At 40.3% G+C, this 24,814-nt stretch overlaps 1 protein-coding gene across 1 annotated transcript; it reads left to right on the forward strand.

Moving 5' to 3' along the window:
* Window positions 1-655: 655 nt before the first annotated feature.
* Window positions 656-23,274, forward strand: LOC308043217 (very-long-chain enoyl-CoA reductase-like; the record flags this gene model as incomplete). Its single annotated transcript, XM_080349150.1, has 13 exons — window positions 656-682; window positions 10,280-10,330; window positions 10,836-10,887; window positions 11,221-11,265; window positions 12,626-12,729; window positions 14,742-14,857; window positions 14,976-15,081; window positions 19,562-19,634; window positions 19,722-19,765; window positions 21,138-21,195; window positions 21,934-22,022; window positions 23,006-23,051; window positions 23,147-23,274. The coding sequence occupies 13 exons, from the start codon at window positions 656-658 to the stop codon at window positions 23,272-23,274; spliced, it is 939 nt and encodes a 312-aa protein (XP_080205276.1).
* Between the last annotated feature and the right edge of the window lie 1,540 nt (window positions 23,275-24,814).

The raw sequence follows: 24,814 nt of genomic DNA on the forward strand, positions 1-24,814 counted from the left end.
CCTTAGCTCTAGAAAAAGGATATCACGTCAAGAAGACTGGTTGGAGGAAAAAGACTGTCAGCTTCTGTACTGCTTTATGCCATGCATTTAATTCTCAGCGGCAGCAAGAACACAACACAGAAGAAGTGATCTCAGCAGAGTTCTGTCGTCAGTCAAATCGCCCCTGAAAGGTAAACTGCCAGAGAAAGAAAAGACGCTTTCTAGCTCATGATCAGTTGCATTCTTGCAGGTTAACACTTCAGATCTGCTAAAGGTCTGAAATGCGATTGATATCCTGCAGTAATTCTGTAATGTTAAAAGAAAAATAAATTACCCTTTCGACTGAAATGCCACTGAATCGTCACTCCAGGCGATCGGTGGATATTACTCTTCTCTCCCAATTCCGTGAACACCGGGACGTGCCGAACCTGGCTTGCGGAGGTCCCGGCGGCCCCGCAGTGCTGCAGCCTGCCCGGGTACCACTGCGGGCAGCACATGGAACGGTTTCAGCAGCCGGGCAGCGGCCCGGGGCAGGGCGGGGGGCCGGGCACCGCCTCTTCGGGCCCGGCGCTGCCGCCGGGAGCCCCCCCGCGGGGGCCGAGCGCCGCCTGATTGGCCGCAGCGCGGGGACCCGGGGAAGGAGCCGCGGCGGCGGGAGGCGGCGGCAGCCCGCAGGATGGGCGGCAGAGCCGGCTTCTTCGAGGTGGGTGCGGGCGGCATCGGGGGGTGGACGGGGCCAACAAGGGCCGGGCCCCGCAGCATCCTGCCGCCAGCGGACGGGGCTGCCCGGGGTCCCGGCGGACTCCTCTCTCTTCCCCCTCCATCTGCATTGAAGCACCGGGGAGCCGGAGCCATCCGCTCCCGGGGCTGCCACGGCAAGTGACCGCCGCTGAGCCGGGCGGAGGGAGGCTGAGGGACACGCCGCTCAACGGGGTTTCCTCGGAGAGAGGGGGCAGAAGCGGCCCCCGCCCGCCCCGTCCTTCCCTTCCCCGAGCACGTTTCCCTCGCCGCTCCTCTTTTCCGCGGCGCCGGTGCTGCCCGGGCTTGGCCCCGGAGAGAGGGGCGTTCCCGGGCTCCAGGCGGGCTCTCGGCCGTCCGCGAAGCCGCCGGATCAATGGCTCTGGGCTCCCGCGGATCCTCCCGAGGGCAGTGCCGTGGTCAGCCTGCGGGATGGGTCTGGCAGCGCATCCCAGCCGCAAGGGAAGACCGGGAGCGGGGAACGTTCTCGGCACCTTCTGTCCCCAACTTCTTGGAAGACCCTGTCGCCCGCCGCTGTGCGCCCCGCCGAGAGCCGGCCCGGCCCGGTATAAGCGAAGCGTGCCTCGGGCTGCAGCGTCCCGGGGCGGCGCGGCTCGGCTCGGCCGCTCCGGGCCGCCGTGGGAGGTGGTGCCTTGGCCGAGCGGCCGGCTCCCGGCCCGGCCCCCAGCCCCGCTCCCGGCCCGGCTGCCCTCGGCGGCGCAGCGCGCACCGTCCAGTGGGGAGGAGCGAGGGCGAGCGGTGCCTCTGCCAACACCGTGAGTTCGGGTCTTGCGTGGGAAATCAGAAATAGCCGGACAGAGTTTAGTACAGTCAGCTCCTTGTGTGTACAGAAAGTGCAGAGTCACATGCACCTGGGGGGTGTGAAGCGAAATATATCTTATCAACTTACATGAACAGCCACACTGACTCTTTGCTAGAATTTGTTAGATAGGCTAATACAAAAATTCTTGAGAGTGGCTTGTATTACAAGGCTAGGACCAGGTTGGTACTAGCTAAATCGCAGCACTTCTGGATGTGTTTCTCTAGGATTGCACTTCAGTTTCCCCAGCACAAGACTCACCTAAAAATGAATGCAATCCCCTCCCCATGCAAAATACAAAACATTTTTTTGTTATAACATTGACAGAATCTAAAACAATCTGAAAAGCAGCTGTTCCTCTAGTTACTTACCATGACCCGAAAGCTCAGATTTTGCTTTTCAAAGCTATAAAAGTGTTTTGGATATCACTAACAATTTAGCAAAATAAGCTGTCTCTGGCTACAGTGGGCATGAGGTAGGGACCCGCACCAGCCCTTGTCTTCTGCAGTGTTGACTTCCCTGGGTTTTTTTTAGGGAAAACAACCAAGCTTTTCACTGTCTCCTGCTTTTCTACATGTTTCCCAAACTCTTGTGAGATCCCAGTGCAGGAGTAGACAGGTGTATTACCCTCCTGAATGTCTTCAGTTCTTGTCTTGTCTGCAGGTTTGTTCTTCTGCCTTAGCTGTACTGAACATCTGAATGGCACTTGTTACTAGAAGACCTCAAAAGCAGAGACATCATTATCTGATTTTGCAGACAAACACAAGAAAGTGGAATGACCTGGTAAATCTTGCTAGACAGAACAATAGCAGCAGATACAGGTCTTCGAGTCCTAAACCAAGATCCTGTGTCTAAGTAACACTGATCCAAACTCAGAATGCCTCATGAATTTATATGTCAGCCTTGTATGTCTTAGTTCTTTTCTATGTACAGCAGATAATGGGTGGAAACAGATTTACCTTGATCACCCAGTGTGTGTCTGAGTTGACTGAGGCGGTAGGATGTGGACAAAGACAGCCTAGGTAATACAGAACAGTGCTGTTGCATATCGCTTTCTGCACTGTTCTCCCCACTGATTTGCTTTCTGTTATAAATTCAATTAATTTGAATTATGAATTCCATTTCCCCATCCTGCACCCAAAACTGAGCTATCAAAAGAAAGAAGGTAAATGTAACACCTCTCTCAGTGCTTCCTGGGGCAGGGGTGGCCAGGAATGCCTATTGGTATTATAGACATTGACATTCCCTGTTTGAGGTACTGTACAGTTCTGTACTTTTACCTATACATTTCTCAGCCATTTACCTTTTATTGCTCTTCTGTGGTGCTTCTTTATAAGAGTCACAAAGCACTTTACAATCAACAAACTGTAGCTGTCTGAATTTTTTAGAATATGACTGTTTCAAATTTAGCAGAGGTTTATTGGTGGAATATTTCCTCCTGTTTTGTTGAGTTTGTGCATTTGATCATGCTTAGTACACAATCAGTTTCATAGGTTCCTGACTATGTAGGCAGGTCCTTCCCCTTACCCATGAATGAAATTACTTTTTGGTGGACAGACCTACAAAAAGAGGGGCAAGAACATCAGAATGACTGAAAGGGTTGTTGAGCATTGGAACAGGCTGCCCAGGGAAGTGGTTGAGTCACCATCCCTGAAGGTTTTTAAAAGATGTGTAGACGCTTATGGACATGGTTTAGTAGTGGACTTGGCAGGACTAGGTTAACAGTTGGACTCTACGATCTGAAAGGTCTTTTCCAACATAAATGATTCTATGGCTCTATGACCATGAGTGCTGAGACACTGGCTGTTATTTCCCTTCCTTCTCTTTATGAGAGTCTTTCTTAGCACAGCTAGAGACAGAAACACTTAAAAAATTGGCAATATGGTATTTAAGTGACTATTAAGCCAGTGAAAAGCAGGTTCAGCTTTGGAAGTATCTTTAACTCCCTTTTTGAATTGGCTATATTCAAACAGTAGCAGGAATTATGAGCAACTACCTAATTAAGCCAAAGCGTGCTGGACCTAGTGGATGGATAGCAAAAAAACTGCAGAGCGGCCGAGTGATTTCCTTCTACTTATGTCTGTATCAGAACTGATCGGCAAAGTCAGGTTGCTGTACTCCTAGACGTGTGTCTTGACGACTGCTTCTACATTTCTTATTCTGTGATAATGCTAGTTTAGGTCTTGTTTACCTCAGGCATCAGTATGTTTCTAATTTCACTTCAGGGTTTTGTTTGTATGTTTTTGTTTTGTTTTGAATCACTAGTAGTTTGGAAACTTAGCAAGAAAATACTACAGTTTAAAGAAATATGTGCATACTCAAAAGTACTATACCTGATAATTTGAGGAGATTCACCTCTGAAAGTTGAGAGACTTGTATCTGTATCTATATAATTAATATTCTCTAGGAGTGCTTCTTTCTCCAAATTGATTAGAGAACAACTCTTCTGACCTACTTGAGATGTGTTTCAGAACTTATGATACACTGTATCCTAAAAGTGTCTGCTTTTCTCCTTTCCTTACAAAGGATGTCTAGGTGACATGTTCAGCTGTAAACGACTGCCGTAGAGAGCTCTGAAGTCAGGCTAATCAATTCTACCCTTTCTACTTGACAGGTTTAGGTCTTCAAAAGGATTTCATATAAAGAAACTAGTATGACTCTCTGACTTCCTAGAGGAAAGATACTTGAACAAATACACTCATACTGTAGAAAATTAGTGTCATAAGAGCCACAGTTGTACTTTTGCTTCCTTAACTGGTTTGGATGGGAAGTGCCTTTTGTGAGCAGAGATAAGCAAAAAATGTTTTGGAGTCTTCACTCCCTGAAGACAGATTGAACTGACATATGCAGTACAGTCTAAAAGCAATAATGTACTGCCCTCCCTTGCTGGCATTTCAAGTTTCTCCCCCTTCTGACTGTGATGAAAACCCTCTGAATGCAAGGCGGGGGGGGGGTGACTGCTGCCTAGATGGCATTGCTGGGATGTCACAGCTCCTGTTACAAAGGTTTCTCCCACTCAGAGCTATGCTGTCTAAAGCCTCATCAAGTAAGAGCAGTGAGAGCAAGTGCCAAAAGCAGAACTGCAGAGGATTTTAAGATTCTGTATCCTGAAAGTGTTGCCTCAATAAGACAAGGCCACATATAAGATACTTGAATAGTCATTCAAAGGGACACTACTGAAAATTGCCCTGCTATTTGAAGATATCCACTCTGTTTTCATAAGTAACATGTAAGATTATTATCACAGAAAGAGATAACATGTCAGGGAAAAACATTCTCCCTTTCTCTTCCCTCACCACTTCTCCACACACCAACACTTTCTACACTCAGTTGTGCTGCTTCACTTAAAAGACACAAATTTGGACTTTTTCTCTATGAATCTTGAGAAACTTGTAATTTTGCATAGGAAAATATGATAGTAAAACATTACTTGGCAGGAAGTACCTGGAGCTACTCAGAATCTGAAGGCTACATTTGAAATCAAAAGTCTTATTTTAGAAAAAATAATGGACTTCTTTGAAGTATATAATAACAAATTAATACAAATCTAGTGAGTTCACTTGTATAAGGGTATAAGGGCTTCAAACTTCCCAGGGCTTCCAGTCTTCCTGCCTGGTTAAAAGACAGCAGACCCATCCTTGATACATGTAGGTTAAAAAAGAAAGAAGAAAGCAAAAATATCTTTCTCTTGTGTCTCTTCAATTCTATGTCAAAAGCATACACTGGATGTACATTTTGACATGCATACACCAAATAATACATGACGAGTAGTAGCAGAACTACAGATACTGCAGTTCAACATTGTTAATGAAAGAAATGATTGTGATTTCACAAAGAATTTGTGAACTTCTTCTACCTGAATATTGTCATTGTAGAAAATAATCACCATGAACTGAAGGCCTAGGGCAATGAATATTCTCTTGCACACTGAAAAGGCTACACAGTGGTGTTGAAAAACCTGGATGTCTGCTTAGTGTTGAGTCAAAGCTGGCTTAGGTTCTCTCATGGAGGCACTCCAGTCTGCTTCATAGTGACAGTGATACTCAGTGAATGATGTGACTCTTCAGCACTCTTGGGAAATTGGCAATGAGCAGCTCTGTGTTAGCCAGTGTAAGCAAATACTCACCGAGTCAGTATTAAATGGTGCAGGTTCCTTTCCCATCTTGTGTATCCTCCTGGATGATGTCATGCTAGTAAAAACTGGAAAGCTTTCATAGGCTTTCAAGAGCCAGAATTCACGGTGGAAGCACAGATCTCTGACAGACGATCAATTTTGTGAAAAATAAACCGGCATCCCACTCCAAGGCAATACACCTTCCTTTTCATTCCTTATCATTCTTACACAGTCTCATCCCCTGCCAATTATATAAATGTATTTGTCTTTCTGAAGGATGACTATTTGTAGCTCTACACCTGTTACCATCCTACCATTCTCAGGTCGAGGTCCACAAAGCCACTTGGGCTTTGCCCTGCCTTCAGGTCAGGCACCCAGCTCCAAGAGCGGATATAACAATTTGGTTAAGGTATCTAAGTTTACTTCACTGTGTGCTACCCCAAAAGGCAGCCACTGTAGGGAAATGCTGAACAGAATGACAGTGGGAGGGAGTAGTGCTTGAAGCAACCCAGTGAGACATGAATTTAGTATTTCTCTTTGGTAGGAGACTGTCCTTTTCACTGGAATACACTCCTGTCCTCCCCTGCCTGTACTTTTTGGACTCTCTTGAATCCTTTATTCCTTGCTTGGTGGCCCAAGCCACCCAAGCCGCCTATGGGAGGAGTGGGCAACGGCAGAAGACAGTCTAAAATAATTTTCCCACTTCTGGCAGTGTGTCTAACCATTACATAGAAACCATGAAGAACTAGATCATGTCCTTTGCTGACAGCTTAGTTTCATTCAGAAATAATCTAAACGCCGTGCACTGTGCTGACTTTGGCCTAAAGATGCTTACTGGATCAAGGTCCTCAAGGATTTAGTTGCAAGCATGCCTGACTAACAAATCTGAAACAGGTGGAAGAAACAAAAATGTACTGAGTTTCATCACAGTTCAGACATTGGTTCTCATTGGTTTGCATAGCAGCAGAACTTAGGAAGCCGAGGAGTAAGTACCTAGCGTGTCTTGTGAATCTTTTAGTGTTAGACATACAGATTCTACAATAGTGACATTTAATTTTATAAAACCTTTTGAGTACGAGTGTCACCAAATGTCCTCTCCTTATACACAGTGAAATAATGTAATAAAATTCTAGTCTCATGAAATATGAGCCAATTGCTTCAGAGAGGTGAGGCTTTACTTAGTTGGACTACTTACAGGATAAGGTACAACACTCCACAGGTAAGAGGATAAAATTTCACTTTGTGATTAAACATTTGCCTTATTTCTGCTTTGGGAATTCTTCATGCAGCCTGTGGCTAAGCAATGAACTCTTGGCTTCAGGACACTGTGCATGCAAAAAGCTTACACAGGTTTAAATGGCAAGTGGATAAACTAATCGAGGAAAAATCTAGGAAAAGCTATTAAATACAAAGGCAGCACTTATGGTGCAGGAAAATCACAGTCTCTGTGTCTGTCTTCTCCCTTTCCCCCATTACTACATTCTTGCCCTGGTTTATTACTTTTTCTGAGGCATCTCCTGTTGCCTGTATCAGAAAGGTACCATTCCCGTTCTAGATGGATCCTTAATCTCATCATCTGCAACAGTTTATACCTTCCTATGCAAGGGAATTTCAGACTGAAAGTCATTTGTAGCAGCAGCAGCACAAACGTAGTTTTCAGTGTAAGTACACTTACAGCAATTCCCCTTTGGCTTAACTCTATTGATTTCAGGGAAGTTATGGTATGAGATCACGCTGAGGCATGCCTCCTTCAGGAACCACACAGTATACCAGAAAAGTCTAGGGAGACAGAGAAAATCACTAATCCCATAGGAAAAATAAAATGTTTAGAAAGATTTCATTAGGACTGCGGTAATCACTGAAATTTTTTAGTGTTAAATTCAAGGAACCTGACTTATGTTAGCACTCTGATAATTCAGGAAGAATTAATCCATTCTGCATTAGTCTTTCTCGGGCTGGCTGGTTCCTAGACTGTGAAATAAGCATTTTACTTTCTTTTTTTTTTTTTTACTAATTCCTAAAGAAATCAATAAATATATGCTGATGTCACTACTCATGAAATCTCACTCAGCTACACTTTACTGAATCTGCTGAGTACAAATGGCTGCAATTAAAACTTCCAAGATGCACAGACATGGTGTGTCAGCATTTCTGTAATAGTTATCCCACAATTTTTGAAGATCTGTTGATTCTTAAGCATTTGATATAGCTTTAAACTGCGGGAATTAGGTCTACTATATTTTTGTAATCTGTTGAAAGGACACTGCATAGTTTTTTAAACACTGTTTGATAAACTGTTCTTTCCCTATCTATAAAATTTTCTGCCTTTTATTTTCTGAATACAAGTTTAAGAGTTGAATGTACTTTTTTTTGCTTAAATTGCATATTGCTTATTCTTTGCCTCGACATGTTCTAAACAATAAGAATCAAGAAATTTTCTGTTTCTAGAGACACTGTCAATCTTTAATCCTTATGCACTAGAACAAATTTATCTTGAAGTTATATATTTGTAGTCACTTATAAAAGAGTTTTAACATAGCTATCTTGCACAAATCTGCCTTTTGATTAAGTTACACTCAAAATAGTTTTAGAGAAGCTGCAACTTAAAATGCCTTTAAAAATTCCTCAAATAAGTGGATTGTAAGTCATACTGCACTAGTGCAGGCCAACTGCCAGTGTTCTGTTGTGCTAAATACTTTGAAAACGCAGAGAAATGGAAGTTCTCTGCAGCAAACAATTTATGTTTGAAAGGGATGATATGCATCAGTAAGTGTTCCAAGAACAGATTGCTGGGTATCTAAAAACTGCTGCCAACCAATATATTAACTGACTTGGTGCTGCGCCTGAAGACTGGAAACACTGTGTTCAGCCCGACGTGGGTTCGTGTGATTGGCCATTATGTTCAGGAAAGATAACATTTCTTGCCTTGGATCAGGCTTCTCTGTCCCTTTTGCAGGGAACATGTAAACACTGGGGGATGTTCTGATGGAGCTAAGAGGTGTGAAAATTAGAGGAAACAGGCACCTTTTTTCAATAGGTCGTTGCACAACTTTCTATGGGCTGGAGTGGAATCTAAGGCCGTGTTTCTATATCCATGTTTCTGAAAAGGGAAAGAATGATATTTTCTTAGATCTTGAAAGTAAGTGGAAGTAAGTGCAATATTTGAAGTTCAGGTGTCCAAAAAATCTGATGGAGATGTCCCACAAACCGAGACATTAAAACTTGAAATTCGTGTTATTTCAAATATAAAAAAATGAAGGTAAAACCACAGTATCCCCAGAACATATCACACTTTTGTTATGTATCACAAAGGAGGAAAAGTGCTGACCTGCCTTGATGTGCCACTTAGAGCTTACAATGCACAAGCAGAAAATATCACTGCACTAGTATTCCTTATGGAGATTAGGTTGGACACTTCTGGAGGAGCTGAAGTGCTCCATTGCTCCACCAATAGAGAAAGAACAATCTGGGACAAGTAAAAGAAGGAAATAAGATACCTTAACCAAGTGATCTCTTCAAAGCAACCCTATTAGAAAGAGACTGGACTATGACCTCTATTTTTAGTAAGGAATCATATTTAAAGTCTAATGTTAATCTATCCTCTTGGCCAGTTAATGCCAAACATAATGCTAGTTGTTTATTAAAATAAACAACAAAAAAAAACAAACAAGAAAAAACTCAACAAATTGTTTTGGTGCTAAGTAATAATAGTCCCAGTCATTTAGTGTGACACATAAGCTTTGAATTTTCACGCTCAGCTATACAACAAAGTTCCAATGCAAAGTGGTTGTTAAGAACAAACGAAATTAAAACACATCACTGTATTTTAGGTTTTGCTAGCCCGCTGCAACCAGGCTTTGAAATGTCTGGGGACCTTTCTGCTTGACTGTTGATTAAAATAATAACCTTTTGTCAAAGTGCCATTTGATCATGGAAATAAACTGCTCTTTCCTTTTCAGAGCTATAGTTAAACTACTGCCTGGAATATAAAATACTAATATGCAGTTACTAATAAAGGTGATCTGAGAGGCAAGAGTGACACTGAATATTCCTATAACAACCTCTTAATGATTTGTGAAGTCCAGATCTTTAGCTGCATTTTTTCATTATGTCTGCCAACATTTTCCACTCTCTTTACAACTGAAATATTCTGAAAAAAAATGCACATTAATCTTCAAACTGTATGAACTCAGAATATTTGCTTACATGCATATATATGCATGTATTTTTTTTCCTCTCAGACTGTCTTTCTAGTTTCACAAAACAAAACATTGTCTTACTTAGTCATTCCTGTGAAACTTCTCTATCCCTTGTTTCTTCTGCTCTAGCATAAGAAAATACCCCAGCTCAATGTGTTTGATCAATAAGTTAGTTAGTTCTCCTCCCGAATCTATTCAGGAAGCCATTTTATTTGGCAATAATGTTATTTTTCTGCAAGTTAAGTGCTTTGAGAACCTGGCTATGATAGAAGTTGTCTCTTGAGGGAATCAGAAGTGGTGTTAACATAGACCACAGATCAGAGAAAAATGGTGTCTCACTCTGAACAATGATTGTGAATTTGGGAATCAACTAAGAGCTTAGAGATTATTTAGCCAAAAATCAGTAATTATCATTTTGTGTCCTATCAGGTGGAAATCCTTGATTGGAAGACAAAGAAACCGCTATGCTTCCTAGATAAGGTAAAACAAAAATCTGTTAAAAATGCAAGGTGACTATTTTAAAATTACTAACTTTCCTTAAGTAAGCTTAGTGTTTATGGAGGGTATTTCATCTCCTGATAGCCTTTTTTTGGCCACTGAAGAGGCAACAATTATGCTCACTCTCTACTGACTACAAAGTACTTCAACCCTTTTCCAGAAGGAGTTTTTAGGCAAAGCACAGCTTCAGCTGCTTCACTAAGATGTCACCAGTGGTGACTTACTCACCCATAAGCTATCAAATTGTCACTGCTGCTGACGTAACTCTTGATTACTGCTGCAGAAGCTGCCTCTGAAACAGACGCCACAAATTGTCCTGCCTTTTTCCTGTAAGAAATACTTTGAATTATCCATACCAATCCTAGCCATCTATAAGAAAGTTATACTGTTACACTCTTTGAGTCACATTTCTACTTGAATAGTCTTACACCTAGTAGTTGTCTTTCAAAATATGCATCTTACATATACAATATTTTTTGTTGCCTAGGTGGAACCAAATGCTACAATTAGGGAGATCAGATTGATGTTCCATAAATCATGTGAGTATAACTTTTGTAGCAGTTCACATCACATCAGAATATCCAGTATATAAAAAGGAGAAAATTACATAATTTGAAGCATGTGCCGTATATACACATACTGCTAAGTAACCTGCGCGTGAATGTGATCACAGTGAGATTTCGGTATTTTTTTATACTATCCTGATACAACTTTGTATTTTTTCTGCTGCATAATATCTCACAGATATTAACGTTGAATAAATATTCCTAAAAATCTTTAACTAAATCTTACTTCGTTGTGTTGCATTCATTATAGTAGTAGATGATCTGAAACAAACGTTGTCTATCACTCAATTCTGTATGGTCTTACAGATCCTCGTTGGTATCCAGCAAGACAGTCGATAAAACTTGATCCAAGTAAGTGCTTGTGAGGACTAGAGTTACAAAGCTCTCAGCAGAGGCCTTGCATAAAAGGTGTACTTTGCATGGACGTTAGCTCTCAAGAATGAGTTTCCAGCTATGTTAATGTGCTGGTTTGACTATGAAGGCTGAAGAGAATCCAGAACAAAAGTAACTATTTGAAAGCAGAACAGAGTTCCATCCATGTGCCTAGTGCTTGGTAATTAACTCAGGGGTCTACACATTGTTCCAATGCACTTTCTAAGTGCTGAGCACTTTTGCTTTGAAGACAGGCAGCACAGAATCTAATACTAATTTTCCTCAGCTGCAGTGAAATGATCTCCACAGTGGTGCTCAGCTAGGAGTACTGAAAAGGGCTGAGAGTTAGAACTATCAATTCATGTAATCCCCTGCTCTCAGGCAGGAACTACAGTTCTTTTTAGTAAGCTAAGGCAAAACACATTGCGGTGGATGTAGGATTCGCTGACAAAGCTGATGCCAGCTGGCTGACTTCATTAATGCAGTTGTAGGTATTGCTACTAGAAACCTCTTAGTACATGGCCTGGGTGCATAAAAGAAAGTCTAATTGTCAAACTGTGTTAATTCATCTTAGCATTCAGTATAAAATGTAGCACATTCTTCTTTTGCTTCCATTAAGCATAATTTTATTTAAACAGTCCCTTAAAAGTGTGCTGGTGAAAAGTAGTTTATTCTGTAGAATCTGTCCATGGAAAACAGGCGTCTTAGTATCTTATTTCCTTCACCAAAGATCTACCTTCTCAGATTCCTCCTTGGACTTATGTTGTGAGACTTGCTGTGAGAAAATGCTGGCCTTCTGGAGATTTCCCCCAATCTAGGCATTGAAAGTTTGAGTACTAGCTCAAGTCCTATGGAATCACCTCCTAGCTGGTGGGTTGGGAAAAAAAGGAGGCAATGAAAAGCTCTGCAGGAGACTGTTCCAATCTCAGCTTATCCTGGCTTCTGTTTGTCTGATGATGACCAATAGGAAGAGGGGAAGACAAAGGAGAGAAGTGGAGGTGCAGCAGACTAGGAGGTCAGTGAACTCTGTTAAATGGCAGTGACCCACCCACAAATTCTACTGTCACAGTGAGGAAGTAAGTCTACTAGACTAGGCAGGCACATAGGATTGAGAATTCTCTTAACTGTCTTGATGTGCATAAAGGATCTAGGCTTATATGTGGTTACAGGTATAAATCAGAATTAAGTATTAAACATTCTTAGTTTGTTTATTGAGACTCCAATAAACCCATGTCATGTCAAAGAATCTCACAAATTGGTTAAAGCACAATATGAAGCTAGTATGCAACCAAAGTTGACTTGAATTTCACTGAGATGTAATTACTTCTTTCCTTCTCAGAAGGAAAGTCCCTGAGGGATGAGGAAATCCTGCAGCACCTCCCTGTTGGCACAACTGCTACCTTATACTTTAAAGATTTAGGGCCACAGATAGGATGGACTACGGTGAGCTATGCTTAAAGTCTGAGCCATTTTAATGGCTATTGTACATAATTAATCCTTACGTCATTTCTTGTTTCTCTCAAATATTTCTGCATGATGCCTGCTCTGATAGTGGATGCAGGCAATGAATCCTCAATGCTTCAGTTCATTTAATCAGGGAAAGCAGTAACAGAATATTTTGGAAGCCTAGTTCTCTGGGCAGTGGAAAACTTGCTGCAGGTTAGATTGGCTCTACTGAACTAAGGTGCACGTTCTCAAATGGATTTAGATGTCTACTGTCATTAGGAGCCAGGTGTCTAGATGCCTTTGAGGATCTGGTTCACAGGGCCTATGTAACTCTCCTGACAAAGATCAGGGTTATACTGCAGTTTGTCCTGCAAAGAGGCACGTGAGCAACTTCACATGTCAGTAACTGAGGTGGCTTCAGCAGGAAAATGCATGAAAGATCAGTTATCTGCCTGCATGTGCCTGTGCCCCAGGATGCCAGTGGCAGGCTAATGACAGCTGACAATTTCTGCAGTGCTAGGATCCATCCACAAAGACCTCACAGATTTACTGTCTTAGCTCAAACACAAATTCTGTTGCAACTGACTTGGCTGGCAACACAGCACTGCTGTTTATGCAGTGAGGTGACCAATGACCCTTTCAGTTTGTCAGAAGATCTACGATGCACATATTACACTAGTTCTAATGAAACAGCACAGCATAAAGGGAAAAGTACCCCATAATTTAAAGGCACATTTACCCTTTCTTAGCTATGAGACATTAATAAAATCTTGTGTTAATGACAAAGAGCAAAGACAACATTCACAGGAGGTAAAATAAAAACGCCAAATGTTCTGCGTGACTGAATTTTCACATCACTACTTTGGATGCAATGCTGATAAATCAGGCAGCTATTACACAATCCAAAAACCAGTAACACAGGCAAAAGCTTCTAATGGCAATGTAGACTCCAAGACACACATGCATCAATATATATGGAAACATCACATTGCAGAGTAACGCCAGCCTTCTGTCATTCCATAATCTTTCCTTTACATTCTGCTCTCCCTGCCCTTCAAGCTACTTCGTTCAAACCCAAGCCAAGAAATACTTCAGATTTATAGTCTGATCTTCACCAGAAAAAATACTGATTGTTACAAAAGTTGATAACTTTTCTAAGCGTCAAAATAATGGTAAGCACACTAGAAAACAGTGGCTGGTTTTTCTTTTTATCTACTTTTTTTTTAAAAAAATTATTATTATTTTTTATAGAAGTACAATCAATTTCCCTTCTTTCTCTATAAATGAGGTATGGGCCTACCTTCCTCACTTAAAGATGTGTGGAAAACTCTACTTTTAACATTTGGTCCAATGTTAATTTCTATTTAAAGCCATATTCCTAAGAAATGCATACCTATCTGAAATGAAATCAAGTTAAATAATAGCGCTTTTAGTACTTCCCCCTTCCCTCCCCCTTTGTGTTCAAAGTAAAGCTTATTTGAACATAGAATGAATTGATTGTTTCCCAGGACATCTACTGTGCTAACTGTTCATACATGTGGGGTTACCCGTGAACACTTACAAGCTGTGTTTCCAATTAAAAATAATTCATTTATTAGAAACAAAGCTCATTTTTTTCAAGGTAGAATCTTGACCAAATTTCATTTTAACCCAAAATAAAGCAACAGATTTTTTAGGGCAAGAGAAGGGTGAGAGCTGCATAAATGTAACATGCATGCATATTTAACATGATCTCTGGGCGGTCATTATTATCTTTTCATACCCATACTCTGTCAGTTGCACTGGCAATGGCTGTTTGTATGCAACTGAGGCAAATGCATTGCAAAACATTTATGTGCATGTCTACCACTTTCATAGCCCAAGCCCAAACCTGTGATGCCCTCCCTGCCTCTCTAAATGCCATTCTGGGTCAGTGGAGGTGTTTATCGCACTGCATTAGTTATCACAAAGAAACCAAAGCAAAACCATCATCTAATTCAGCTGTCTAATTATTTTCTCTCTTTTTGCAGGTATTTTTGATAGAATATACAGGTCCATTGTTCATCTATTTTCTGTTTTATTTCCGCATGCCTTTTGTCTATGGACTGGATGAGAGGTTTACATCAAGCCCGCATCCAGTAGTTAAGTAAGTCTGTTTGCAGGCTTGAGCAATATTTCTTGTTAGCATTGTAGTCTTATTCCAAATGTCTTGCCACACCTGTTTTTTTAAGCACTCTTAAATGCTTTTGTCTTGCTGTTTCTAGCTTGGCATGTATCTGCCATTCTTTCCACTACATCAAAAGGTTGATTGAAACAGTATTTGTTCATCGGTTCTCCCATGGGACTATGCCACTGAGGAATATTGTGAAGGTAAATTGTGTCAGAATCTATCCATAGACTCTCTCACAAATCCAAACCAGCCACCTATACTCTGCCTCTGCAGCACAGATTTTTTTGGTGTGGCTTTTGTAGTGATGCACAGCAAATCTCACCCATAAAGCTGTAGCTCTTCCCAAAGCTTTATTAATGCTGCTATTTTATAACCCACGTGTTGCCATACTGTTATTCATGTTATAGTAGTCTCATTGCTCTTTTAGAATTTTAAACCTTCAGCACACCCTTTTCACTCAGCTAGCTCCTTGGGTGTGAAGGTTTTACTAACAATGTTCAATTTTAAGATAGCACAAGCAGGCACAATGTTGGGAGGGTTGCTTTTTAAAAAATAAATTCTACTTTTTGGAACAGTTATTTTACATCTTCTTTGCCCCTAACACACTCTTTGCTGTTAAGCAACTGTTAATTTACCTTTGACTCAGAGCAAAGCAGCTTGGTTGTTCTGCATCCTCCTCCGCAGGAGCACTCCCGCATGCGAGCAGAGCCACTGTGCGCAGCGCAGCTGCTGAGATCCAACGCCGTTTCCTACAAGACTGTGAAGTAGTACAGTGGACTGTATGGTTATGTGTGGGCTCTAGTTATCATACAAATGTTTGCAACAGAGTACACACTGGTATTCAAAAATACCCTTTATACTCAGGAAGACAGGAGATTATAAGCTACAACTGGGAAAGCCTAGAGGATAGTATAGTATACTATCTGCATTTGGGTATTTGCATTATGGCAGTGACACTCCCAGCAGCTGAAGCTCTATCTTGTGGCCCACTCCTTGCAGCTATGCAGTGGCTCTGGTAGTCCTGGCGATAGCTTCATGCTTTCAAAATGGAAGGAGGGTCTGTAGTTGAGCAGTGGCCCTGAGGAAGAATCCTCCCTAGCAATTTAATGTGCTTTCTGCAGCGGAATAGTGCAGGCTTTTTTAAAGGCTAGCGTATCTCTTAAAGACTTGTTCTTGACAAAATAGTAGCTAGTGCATGCTAAACAGCAGATAAATGAGCAACTTTACCTTGAAAAAAAATCTGTACAGTGTGAGAAACCTTCATTTTCTCACCGCCATCTCTGACAACTACTCATTCCTTTCAGACCATACAAAGTGTTGTTGCTAAAACTGACATTTGTACCAGTCAATTGGATCACTTCTACTTTCCATCTTCTCAGTTTGGTGGTACTTGCTTTCATCTGTAAAGTTGCTCACAGTTGTTCTTCTATCTGCTTAGCAGTGCTTGGGTTTGATTTTGCTTTTATAAATTTATTGACTTTGGTGGTGTTACTCCAAAATTGTGCCAGTGGGAAAAATATCACATCCTCTTCCCTTTCTTTCTCTCACATATAGATGGTAAACAAAGCTTCTTACTTCAAGTGTTTGATCCCATACGAGGCAGATATAGATACCTTATTTCCCAAGTGCAACAGGAAGCTATCTTTGATAAAAGGTGCTTCAGTTTCAATAAGCAGAGATCTGAGACAGGAATTGATGAAAGTAGTGATTTTCATCCTTCGTTTACCAAATGGAAATAGAATTAAAGGATGCTGTAACATGCAGTGGAGGTTGACCAAAACCAGTTCATGTTATATCCTATTAATAACATGCTACAATTCGTTCTAAGATACGTGATTTTTCTAGGCAATGGAAAGGTAGAATACCTGATTTATGTGCACTTAGGATAGGGATTAATACAAAAATTGTGTAGTAATAGAGGAGCTAAATAAAGGAAAGACAATAGTGGTTGTGCCAGCAAAGAATCTGTCAGACCTTTAATAACAGGGAGGCACCAGCGGAATTCCTCAAATGTTAGTCTTATGACTAGTCTTACTGAACAGTTTCATGGGTAAAAAGAGGGGATATTGTTGCTTTCTATTAAAACATCTGGAGGAAAGAAAACACTAGACCTAAAGAAATACCATTTAAATTGGAAGACAACATAAAATGACAAACAGAAGGGTACATGCTGGTCAGGAATAAACATAGGCAGGGCATTAAGAAACAGTTTTGATCATCATGGGGATCATAAATTGGGGTAGTGAAGCCAAAACTCCTAATCACCTAATCACAACTTTGTAAACTTAGGAACAATTTGTTTATGGGATCCCTGCAATGTCTGAACTTGATCCACAAAATCTTTTTATAAGAGATTGTTGTAAAGCTTAGTTATTCACCTGGAATATGAAAGATTTACAGAAACAATTTATTTCAAATGAGTTTATGAAGTCTGCAGGTACTCTGCTGTTCCTATCTGAACCTCAGTGGAGGCTTTTACACGATCAATAAGGCTTCTAGTGGCAGCTGAACACTTACAATGTTACTGCTAAGGACCTTAGCAGTGGCAGAATCCGCTCATCTTAAAGATTCTTATAACCGTGGAATACTCTTGCAGTAAATAATGGGTTTTGGATGAATAATACTTGTTCAGTTTAATTACAGCATGTATTTTCGGGACCTGAGCCATGATAATTTATTTATTTAATTTTACTTTACTGAAATCCACTGTCATATGATTCATCCTGTGCCAAGACCCGAAATTAGGGAAAGGTTTTTCATAAGATAGCATTCCAAGATGACAACAAGCTGTTTCCACCTAAGTTTGTACAGCAGTTAGTAAACTGTAGATGATAGTGTGGGAAGCTAGTGTTAGGGAGGAAGCAGTAGTTTGTGGATAGGACACTAACTAGACTGTTCTTCACTGGAGTAATTTTTCTGGCTCTGCTGCCTTTCCTGGGGAAAAGGGAAGGTGTCACAGGGAAGTTACTTTATCACCCTGCTCTTTAGTCCCACACAAATTGTAATTATTTGTTATTAACTTGCTCTTTCTTATCAGTTATCTATTAATATATAATCTCAAAGCATACTATGTAATACTATGTCCATGTATTACAACATACCTAAAAGGGTGTCCACTTTCTCTGAGGTCTCTGGGCATTTCTGTGGCTCAGTTAACTCTGAGAAGAAAGTGGAAATGCAACAGAATGTTTGATACAAGTGTTTGCAGCAGATGTGGGGGGCCTACCCCTCACCAGCATTTCCAGAAAAACGCACTGTCAGACACTGCAGTCAGCTAGTGTGGGTTGCAGATGCTGAGGCAATCACTTTTTGGAGTATTATTGCTAGAAATGCAGTTCTGGTACATATAGGGGAAAAGACTGCAAAATTCAAAGCAAAAAAGAAAAAAAGTTAAACCAGTTAGGACACAAAGAATTCAGCCTTGGATAAGAATTTTGGCTGTGTGAGCAGCAAAGGAAAGCTGTGAAGGAGAAAGCAGAAAGACCTATAAATGTCTGAGGTACATGAACCTGTTGGAAGGACAATAAAAAAGCATCACAAGAAAGAGTAAGAGGATCAGTGTTGTAATTGAGGGTGAAAATAGAAGTGAAAGAAAGATAAGGGAAAGGAAAAGAACAGAAGAAGTAGTGAAAGGAAGATAAAGAGCTCAGTTTTGGTCTTGCTGAAGTCCAGGTGATAAAAAACATGTCCTAAAACATTAAAAACTGAGGCACAGATTTGATAAAGAAATCTCAACTGATGAGAGGCTAATTTATGAGTTGTCAACAAGGGTTAGAGTTTGTATGCAAGAGTACAGAACCGAGACATGACAGCATCGAGGAAGAAGAGGAATGGACCAAGAAAGGGCCTCTCTCCTACCTATAGATAGATAAGGAGGGAGAAGATATCCTGTCACCAAGATACTGAAGCAGCAATGAATGTCAGAAAAAAAACCCCAAGAGTCAGGGACAAGAAACCCAAACAAGAGGTAGAGATTGTCATTGTAAGTAGGTTTTTTTCATGGATGAAGCCTGTGAACAAGCTTTGAGATTGGTCAGGAATGAGTCAGTACAGCCATTAGTGACAGCTGTGTTACCAGAGTTCAGAGAATGGAAGCTGGATCACAGAAAGCCAAGGACAGCAGCAGAAGGGAAAACCTAAAGATACCCCATTGAAAGGGCAGAGGAAAGCATCGGGCATAATGACTCTAGGCAGGAGAAGTTAAAGCATGGGAAAGAAATAAAACTGATGGGCTGAAGTAGAAGAGGAAAAGCAAGAAATTGGGCAATAAAAAATAATAAGCAGGGAAAAGAGCACAGTGCTTAAATCTGGTTACAAAGTGTCAGGGGTTAGCAAAACAGGTCTCTCTTTAACATACAGTTTGTATGTCACTTCAGCTTTGGCCAAATAGCTTGCCAGACGAGATATATTTATTTTCAATAGTATGATCCTACTTTCTAGAACTGTTTATAAACTTCACAGCTCCAAGATATTTGAAGGGAAATCTTACTCTATGAACACTCGTTCCTTCCTGTTATTTCCTGTTCCCTGCTCCCACTTTACCACATTCAGTACTGTCATTTTTTGTTCTGTTATCAGCAACTTGAAGGATCAGCCCAATTGATTGTTACCAGCAGTCCTTGCAGGGAATACTAGCCTAGCAAATTGTACTAAAACAAAGAAAAATTCCTTGTTTTTCAGAACTGCTTATATTACTGGGGATTTGCAGCTTGGCTTGCTTATTACATCAATCATCCTCTTTACACTCCTCCTTGTAAGTAGCAAAAAAACAACCCTCAATATGATTTAAGTACTTATGTGTTTGTATAGCAGTACTAATCACATATAATTTTTTTTATAGCTTATGGGAAAAAACAGATAAATTTTGCTGTGATCATGTTTCTGGTAGGTTTGTTGCTCTTTTTATAAACCACTAAAACATATTGCTTTATTTCTTGTGTTGTGTAAGTGGAGGATTGAGTAGGGTAAGCAGACACCTAGAAGCTGAACCCTTGGAACACACTACTAAAGCTGACCACTTGCATTCAGAACAGATAAATCTGTTGGTTGCTGATGTGATCTTGTACACAATGGGAGATTTTGATTCAGTATCTATTCCAAGCCTGGGATATTTTTCTGCTAGGATGATCTCTTATAATCTTTTAAAGAACTCTGTTGTTGTGACACTGTGTTTAAAAGTCAGTGAGTTTGTTTAGTGAACTGGTTGTTGAGTGTGAAGAATTACAACAGATCATAAAACTCTGAGAACTGGCCAAGTAAGAAAGTGCATTGCTGATAATTTCCAGGGATAGAGGTTCATTTTGCTGGGCTTCAGAAATTTTTGACAGCTTTCCTTAAGAAGCAAAATTCTTTAGTCACTATCTGTTCATTCTCACAGTTCCTATGAACATTTCATATACGCAGAAGCAACATTAATATAGCCAACAAAAATGTACACATTTTACCTATGTATGCATAACTTGTTTAGAACAGCTGTTCACTTGCTTTGATAAACTAGTTGTCAGTAACTACACGATCCCAAAGCAGCTTCCCAGTATCAAAATTTTGTGAGTTCATGATCTATTCCCATTTTATAGAGAGGCTACATAACCAAAAGCACAGATCTGGGAGTAAAACTCAGAAGCTCTGAGCACCAGTCATTTGCTTTAATATTTACACTTTGCAGACACTGGAGACTGTCCACAATCATATAAATGGGTCATTTCAATACACTTTCTGTGTGATTGATTTGGGAAGCATTATTTAAAACCAGTGGATGGAGGAAGCTGGGTCAATTATATTTCATGATTCAAATCAATTATACTCTAGAGAAAAAAACCCCAAACTTACTTAGAGTCCAAGCCATACCTCCCTGGGGATTTTAATAACTTTGGAAAAACCAAAACTATCTGAATCTTTTTTTTTTTTTTTGATGTTTTTATAGACACAAGAACAACCAAAAGATAAAGCAAGTATCTCCTGGGTTTACTTTTATCCCCTTTGGCTTATTGCCTTTGAATCTCATGGGGATTATATAAGTAGTTAATCTTTTGGACACTGAGTCCACATTTACTGGCAAATATAAATATATGACAGAGTATAATATAGATTCATGTTTGAACAAAGATATGCCATCCTCCTGTCATAGAGCAATCTTGGGTAAGGATATTTATTATGTTTATAATAGATATTTTTTTAAGTACCCCAGGAAATAATAAAAGAAAGAGGAGTAAATTGAAGGGAAGCACATTTTTAACTGTGATGATTTTTCTTGCAGCTGTGTGAAGCTGGAAATTTTTCCATTCATGTTGCACTCAGTGACCTCCGGAGAAATGGTAAAAATTGCATTATCATTTTTCACTTTCGCACAGCTATTCAGTACTTCCGCAGTTACTCTACCTCATGAAAGACATGATCCTGGAGGGCGTTGATACCTGCCAGCTGACTGCTGTGGGCACACAGGTTGCTCAGCAATATGAAGATTTTATTCTAGGAGAGATCAGATCAGACAGCGCGAGGAACTCAGTACCACACTGTTAAACAGCACTTCTTATCTTACTGTAATTTTTATTGGTTAGGGGGCCAGATTGTGTTGTGGAGAGGAGTTATATTAGTTACACAGGTAGTGCAAAAGGAGACAGTGCTAGTACCAGTCATGCTTTGGGGAGCAAGGGAAAGTTGTTTCACTGGCTTCTACGGAGGGCACAAGATCTCTCTGCAGACCAGGGTTCCTTGGGCATGAGCCAAACAACTTACAGCTGTAACTCTGACTGCTAAAATCCCATGCTCTGACAATCTGAGAAACCCTTTAACTTCTAAATCTAAAACTTGAGGTACATCTTACAAGAGTGACTGTAATCAAACACATACGTAGCTGAGTTTCTAATGCCCAGAACATTTCCTCACAGTTGTCTTATTCCTTCTTGTGGGTCCACAGGACATCCTGTTTTCCCACATCCTGCTTGTCGCTCTGACAGCGATGAGACACAGGAGTAGGCAGAGCTGGGTTGTCTTTACAGGAAGCAATATATTTAGGAGTGTGAATGTTTTGTGATTTGTTTTCTAATCTATAGGATCCAAAACCCGTAAGATCCCATATCCAACAAAGAATCCTTTCACATGGCTGTTTTTCTTTGTATCTTGCCCTAACTATACATATGAGGTATGTATTTTCAAACACAATGTTCAGATTTTAGTTTTGCTGCATATATTCTTATTTCTTTTGGCATGTTAAGCATGGAAGAAACCTCTGAAACAGTTCAGCTCAATATATTTTCCCTCCTCCCCTAAACCTCATGAAGTCAGGTTGCAGACAGGAACTTGCCTGTTCTTCATGTCCTCCCTTGAGGCAGGACTTACAGGGCTTACCTCAACCAGACAGCCCAGATCCTGGGCCTGTGCTTCAGGGTGGCTGCTGGACAAGACAGATACACTTCAAGCAGTGCAAATTTTGCAGACAGGAACAGGGAGATTGCCACTGAATGTGTGTTGCAATGAGTGGTTGGGGGCATATAAGAGAGCCCAGGAATATCACAGTATGCAGGAGGACAGTGGGCAGCCAAACAGAAGATAGTGTGGTAGAAAAAATGGGGAAATAGACCCAGGTCATCTTCTCCATTTTCTTAAGTTATACAGTTGCTTGTGGTGACTGCTTTAGAAGCTTGAATCAGTTTATCTCTTTGTATTTCTTAATCAGGAGCCAAACTCCTGACTCAGTTCAAAAGCTTTTTAAACCAGTGCAACTCATGTAAAATTCACTCTTGTACAGAACAACTGCATCAGTCTTTAACTTCAGTGGAGATTAGCAGATGTTGATGAGAACAAAATTTGGCCTCAGACTATAGAAAGTTACCTTTCCTAGCACTGATGCAGGTGTGACAAATGCAAATTAGGCAAAGAAACTGACAGGACACTACGTTGTAATGCTTAAAATTTTGTCATTATTATAGCTATGGAAGCAAACATGATGGTTTTGTTTGTGATAATTAGGCAATTTTTGGCTAAAAGTTGTTAACACTAGAAATTGATCTGGCTGACCTTGGCTTTTTTATTTACCTATATTAGGATAAGGTTGGTTTTGATCAATAGAAACATATATGCAAATGCTGCCACCAGAAATATTTTAAATTTCCTTGACTAAAACAGGTGGGGACCTGGATCAGTTTCACTATCATGACTCAGTGTGTTCCAGGTGAGTAATGTTTTGCTACTTCACCCTGAAGTGATGTCAGCAACAAGAGTGTGTTTTTAATCTGATAATGAAACATATCTTTTTCTCCCTTCCAGTGGGGCTGTTCACCTTGCTTTGCTTCATTCAGATGACAATCTGGGCAAAGGATAAACACTGCACCTACCTACGAGAATTCAAGGATTATCCAAGTCTTCGAATGCCAATTATTCCCTTTTTGTTATAACAAAAAAGGTTTAATTTCAATATTGCAAAGAACTTCAAGAAGAAAAATCTCATAAACCTCCTGTCAAATAAGTGAAATAATTTAAGGGATTTTGGTGCATGTTGAATCTCCACTGGTGAGGGAAATTGTATGCACTTGAAAGCTACACTTCCTTACATTCAAGAATTCTCGACTCAGAAGCACATTCAAAAAATAAGGCTTCATTGCACAGCTGGTAGTCAAAAGCCCCTACAGTTCACTGTAACCTGACTGACTTAGATTTTCCTGTACTAGTCTGTTTAGATTGATGGATCACAGATACTGAGAAGTCTGTGCTGAAAAGCGGCTCCAAATTTAGTGGTGGCATTCTGCAAGACATAAGTACATTGGAATGAGGACATACCAGCTAACTACTAGAGAGCTCAGCTCAGCCAGCACGGCCAGCTGGCCTGAAGACAGTTCCATGATCTGCCTCCCCTGACTTGAAGCAGAGAGTGCGCTGCCTGGAGGAAGGTGCTTTGTAACTAATAACATTACCAAAGAATATGAATGGTTCCTGGAATAAAGAAATAGGCAATATCTCAAATACCTGATTTGGGTCTATACCCTAATTTGCTAGAAGAATCTGGAGTAAGAAGTATTTGTGGTGTTTATGGACATGTTGGGATTTTTTGTTTGTTTTAGTTGACTTCATTAGTAAATTGCATACTAGCAAATAAGGGTCAGAAGATCTGATCTATGCTCTATCTGTGATATTTGGCTTGTTTTCATAGAACAAGCCCTTATGATACTAAAGGACCTTTTTACCTTGCATTTTCTGTCAGCATTCTCTGAATATTTTTTAATACATTTTGTAAAATACATGAAGTGACTGCTAGTCCTCAGAATGCCAGTTCCCTTCCTATTTTCAGAGCCAGGGAGAAAAATCAGCTACACTTTGGACTTCCTGTGTTTTCTTTTTCACAAGATGTTCAAGTGGGACTTAGTTGGGTTTTCTGGAAATTGAGTAAAAAAAGACTATTGCAATCTAAATGACATTTTAAAGAGGCTATTTTAGAATATGAAGAGAATGCGTAGATACTGTTTTGTTTCATGATTAATTTATTTTCTATAATGAATGTATAGAAAGATTTTTGCAACTATTTGTAAGGGTGAAATATGCAATAAATACTAGACTATATATTGAAATCAGTTGACATAATTATGGCAAAAGAAGAAGACTACAGCTGGTTGCTGAAGTTTCATAATATTTTGTACAGTAAAAAGAAGGAATATCCTTATATAAAAAAAAATCTACATCAATTGAAGGAAAAAAATCTAACAAAGCAAAAATACATGACCCAGATTTTGTTTCTGTATAATATATCTTAGAGAAGATCTCTTAGAAATGGTTAGGTCTTGTAGATACCTGAAGAAATACATCTTTATAAGTTTGTTTTCAGTATTGTTATTTTCCACTCGTTTAACTGTGAACCAGAGAAAAGAGCTAAATGTCAAATGATTTCCCACCAAGTGCAGTGTGGAATACAAGCAGGTTGAAATTTTCCTGCTAAGCACAGAG

Source organism: Nesoenas mayeri (assembly GCF_963082525.1).
Source record: "Nesoenas mayeri genome assembly, chromosome: 8".
NCBI lineage: Eukaryota > Metazoa > Chordata > Aves > Columbiformes > Columbidae > Nesoenas > Nesoenas mayeri.